The sequence below is a fragment of the Aplysia californica genome, unplaced genomic scaffold (genome assembly GCF_000002075.1).
Source record: "Aplysia californica isolate F4 #8 unplaced genomic scaffold, AplCal3.0 scaffold00200, whole genome shotgun sequence".
In the NCBI taxonomy this organism is placed as follows: domain Eukaryota; kingdom Metazoa; phylum Mollusca; class Gastropoda; order Aplysiida; family Aplysiidae; genus Aplysia; species Aplysia californica.
In genome coordinates, this window is record NW_004797470.1 from 18365 (window position 1) to 22906 (window position 4542).

The window sequence follows — 4542 nt, forward strand, 5'->3', positions numbered from 1 at the left end:
CCCCCAAAAAAAAAAAAATATTAAAAAAATTTTGTAATTAAAAAATCACATTTTGGAGACTGAGAATACTGAGATCAAAGTAAAGTGGCGTCGGTGGCCTAGTGGTTAGGCTCTCGGACTCGCAACCGTAAGGTCGTGGGTTCGAATCCCGTCAGGGGCCCGACGTTGGGTCCTTGGGAAAGGCACTTTACACGAATTTTCCTCACTTCACCCGGGTGGGAACGGGTACCCGGCTATAGACAGCGAAAGATCTTGTCAGTTTGTTAGTGTTTGAGCGCTTAATCGGCTGCTTGCACTGTATGCTTCCCGGGAAGCTGAGAATGTTTCGAGGTGTTCTATGGTCTGCTGGGGTAATAATATAGTGTAAAGCGCATAGAGCCTGCTGTTGAGCGGGGATATGTGCTATACAAATGCTATCTATCTATTATTATTATTATTATCATTAAGTGGCATTAATTTATTTTTCAACCAAATCAGTGTCGATGAAGCCACAGCACGTACGGAAAATGTTTGACGTGCTAGACATCATACGTTTTTCACGTAAGCGTGAGGAAGCGTGTCGTCCACAGTCGGCCCAGGTAATATAGAAATAAACGGTTGAACGCTTCCATACGCACTTTGTGAGTACGTAAGCGTACGAAAGCGGAGTATGTGGACCTTGGCTCTAAATGCTATGGAAGATGTTCGTAATTATGTGTGAATAAAATGCTACGGAAGAGGTCATGGAAGATGTTCGTAATTATGTGTGAATAAAATGCTACGGAAGAGGTCATGGAAGATGTTCGTAATTATGTTGAAATAAATGCTTTTGTTGTTGGGAATGTTAAGTTCACGTGTGCTTATTGTGTGTGTGTGTGTGTGTGTGTGTATGTGTGTGTGTGTGTGTGTGTGTGTGTGTGTGTGTGTGTGTGTGTGTCGGTGTGTGTATGTGTGTCGGTGTGTGTGTGTGTCGGGGTGTGTGTGTGTGTGTGTTGGTGTGTTGGTGTGTGTGTGTGTGTGTGTGTGTGTGTGTGTGTGTGTGTGTGTGTGTGAGAGAGAGAGAGAGAGAGAGAGAGAGAGAGAGAGAGAGAGAGAGAGAGAGAGAGAGAGAGAGAGAGAGAGAGAGAGAGAAGAGAAAGGGAGGAAGAAAGGGGGAGACACAAATACGAACCCGATCTCCAACCAGGAATCCTGTGCCATTTTGTTTCAGCCCATCCTCAAAGAACTGCAGAAATCTCGGGCTGAATGTTTCCTTGAAGTTTTTCCAGATCTCTTCCTGCGAGACAGACAAAAGGTATGAGATGATGCCAAGACCCTTGTTTAGAATATCATGTGTGCCTTCAAGTTCCTTTCCGCACCCCTGATCTTGGGGTCGTTAAAATCTAACAGTTAGCCCTCTCGTATCTGGGCCCAAAAAATTCCGGAGGTTCCCTTGCGCAAATTGTGCACGTTAAAGTTAAAGATCCATTGGTGGTCATAGAATCGATCAGAGTCGGCTGCGACTGCCACCAGGGAAAAATTCAAAATTAATTCCTACAAAACTGATTAATAGGGCTGGGTAATGAGTCGCTTTAGCAAAATCCGGATTATAATGTTCACCTCTTCAGAAAATAATATGTTTTGAACCGCTTCGGCAAATGGGTTAGAAACTTAGAACCACTTCGACAAACGGGTATTGGTATCACTTCAACAATTGGGTGCTCCCACTTCGGCAAACGGGTCAGGAAAGAGAGTTAAGAGTCTGAATTCGGTTAATGTTTCATTGAGAATTATCCGATTAACGGAAAGTTTATCCGGATTTTGCCCACCTCTACTGCTGAATGTGTCCTGCGCACCTATAATATGACCTCATGCAGTTGTGGGGACCGCAAAACACTACTTACCACCCCCATCCGACCCTAAAGTAAATAAATAAAATAATGATAATAATAATAACGATAACTATTGTATTATTATTACTATTATTATTATTGTTATTATTATTATTATTATTATTATTATTATTATTATTATTATTATTATTATTATTATTACTATTATTATAGACTAACAATGATAATGATAATAATAATAATAACAATAGTAATAATAATAATAATAATAATAATAATAATAATAATAATAATAATAATAATAATAATATAATAAAATAAAATAACATAACATAAAATAAAATTAAATTTAATTAAATAGAATATAATAAAATAACAAAAACAGAAACAAAACACCCCCCTCCCCTCCCCCCAAAAAACAACTAAAAAAACCCAACAACTAACCACTCTCTCTGGATCCTTTTCCAGCTTGGCTCTGCGAACCTCGTCAATTATGTCTTGCTGCAGATTCACCCACTGGTCTATCTCCAGCGACTCCAAGTTCGTCTTCCCGTGGAGACCTGAAGCGTCAAATTGTCGTAAATGGATGACTGGTTGTTTTGTTTTAGTAAGGTTTTACAGTGCTCACAACAGCACAATATTGAATAAGGTCATATGAGCGGTGGATGTCAATAGAGAAGTCCTTACAAGGAATCAGGCTTACTCTGCTTACCTCTCTAGCTTCAACAGCCCAAAGTCTGCTTCGACTATCAAGGCACCCCGGGAATAGCGTTTGACAAGAGTGTGACAAACATACAAAAGAAGTAGAGGAAAAATGACGATAGTAAGGATTAAGAAAGAAAGCTGGCCCAGTTATGAGCATGACATTGATGAATCAGCCCATTTACAATTCTACTGTGCATGAGAACAGTCATGCTAATGCACCCCCCCCACCCCCACCCCCCACCCCCTTTGAGAATGGCCTGAAGACACTTCAGTCAGTAACACAGCACCGCCCAGGGGGTGGATGACTATTGGGAGTGATCGAAGGCAAAGACGGCTTCTTTGTAGGAATGGGTATGTGTTGTTGTGTGTGGAGATTTGCAGGTGTATGTTTGAGTGTGTGTGTGGAAGGGGGAGAGGTTGTGTGTGTGTGTGTGTGTGTGTGTGTGTGTGTTTTTTTGTATACGTGTGTGTGTGTGTGTATGTGTGTGTGTGTGTGTGTGTGTGTGTGTGTGTGTGTGTGTTTATGTGTGTTTATTTCAGTCTGCTGGGTGTGGGAGAAAGAGAGAGATAGGTAGAGAGAGGGAGAGAGAGAGAGAGAGAGAGAGAGATTACCACGTTACATATATATATTCAACGAAAAAAAGTCACACGATGTAGGGGAGATATCTCCTAAAACACAATAAAGCTAGTTGATATCCAGACTACATTGAGTTATCTCCCCTTACAGGGGGCAACCCGGTCTAAGAGCGACACAACATCCCTGAAGAAAGACCCGAGACACTCGATAAATATTTATACTTTTATTTTCATACAGGAATTGAACCCGGGTCTCCTCCTGCATCCGACAGCAAAGCGACTGACCACTATAAAGGCCGCTTTCCATGTGACTGTTTTATGCCGCATGCCGCGTGGCATTTAATCACAAACACCGCTGTGTAAACCGCTCACTTATATCTATTATATATTTGGCAACTTGGAAACACATGTGTCACTTTCCCCATGAACTACGACAGCTACAGACTTGAAAGTTGGCAAGTACCTGCAAGTATATATATAGGTCCCCATGACGGAGCCCGATTTTTGATTTATTCATTTCCTGAATTTAGAAAAATATATTTGACGAAAGGTTCCCGTCTTTCTTTGACCTTTGTGATTATTCCACTGAGAAACAAAACAAATCTGTGTAGGTTCATTATCGCTCTTTGACGTTAGCCTGGGCGATCGAGTCGGGCGATCGGCCTGATCGGCCGATCCCATCCGTAGTGGGCACCCCGTATAAGAAACACGATTCAAGAGGCGGGATGAGTAATTTTCGAGACTCACCTACGTGAAGACAGGATTCTGTGTATGCATCCAAAGAGTTGTTTTTAATATAGGGCCCAAAGAGAAAAAAACTTTTTCATTACTGGGTCAAGATTTTTTGAAAAAATATTTTTGTTTGGTCGCTAGCCTGTAGAAGCGCCACGCAAAGTTTCGTGGGCAAAGATAAATTTGTCAATGAGCTAGAATTTTTTTAACGCTGTCAGAGGAAAGTGAACAAGATATGGACACTGCCTCTGTGACTTTGAAGACGTCGGTGTGTTCCTTTTACAGAGTAGCAGCCCTTTCGGCGATTATTATTTTCCTTAGTGCTTTTTGTGATGGTGTAAGGCGAAACCCGTATTTTGTGATTGTGAAGGGCTAGACAACAATATACTAAAGCAATGTAGATCAAGAGAGGAGTTAATCAAGGTAGACCTAATCTAAAGCAATATAGATCTAGAAGCCATGTGTGACTGTGAAAGGCTAGACAGCAATGATCAATGTACTTGTAAAAGCCTCCGCGGCGTAGACCAGTAGGAGCAGTGACGCCAAGGCGTCGACCCCGAGCAAAGCCGGGTACTCAATTAGTTTTGTACATTCCCCTTTCCATGGCGAAGAGAATATGCACGCCAAGAATTGGCTCGGTTCAGGCCAGCTCTCAACAATTGCCAATTAATTAGCTGAGTATAAAGACGTCCAGCTGCAGAAAAACTCGGCAACCCCC

The 4542-nt window shown here is 41.8% G+C and overlaps 1 protein-coding gene across 1 annotated transcript in view; it reads right to left on the reverse strand.

The window, feature by feature from the left end:
* The window catches only part of LOC101857486 (probable glutathione S-transferase 7), a 6375-nt gene that overhangs the window by 1188 nt on the left and 645 nt on the right, over window positions 1-4542 (reverse strand). The window contains exons 3-4 of the mRNA XM_005099031.1: window positions 2256-2371; window positions 1151-1255 (exon numbers count right to left, since the gene is read on the reverse strand). Of these exons, the coding sequence (XP_005099088.1) occupies window positions 1151-1255; window positions 2256-2371 (221 nt within the window). The remainder of the gene's footprint in view (window positions 1-1150; window positions 1256-2255; window positions 2372-4542) is intronic.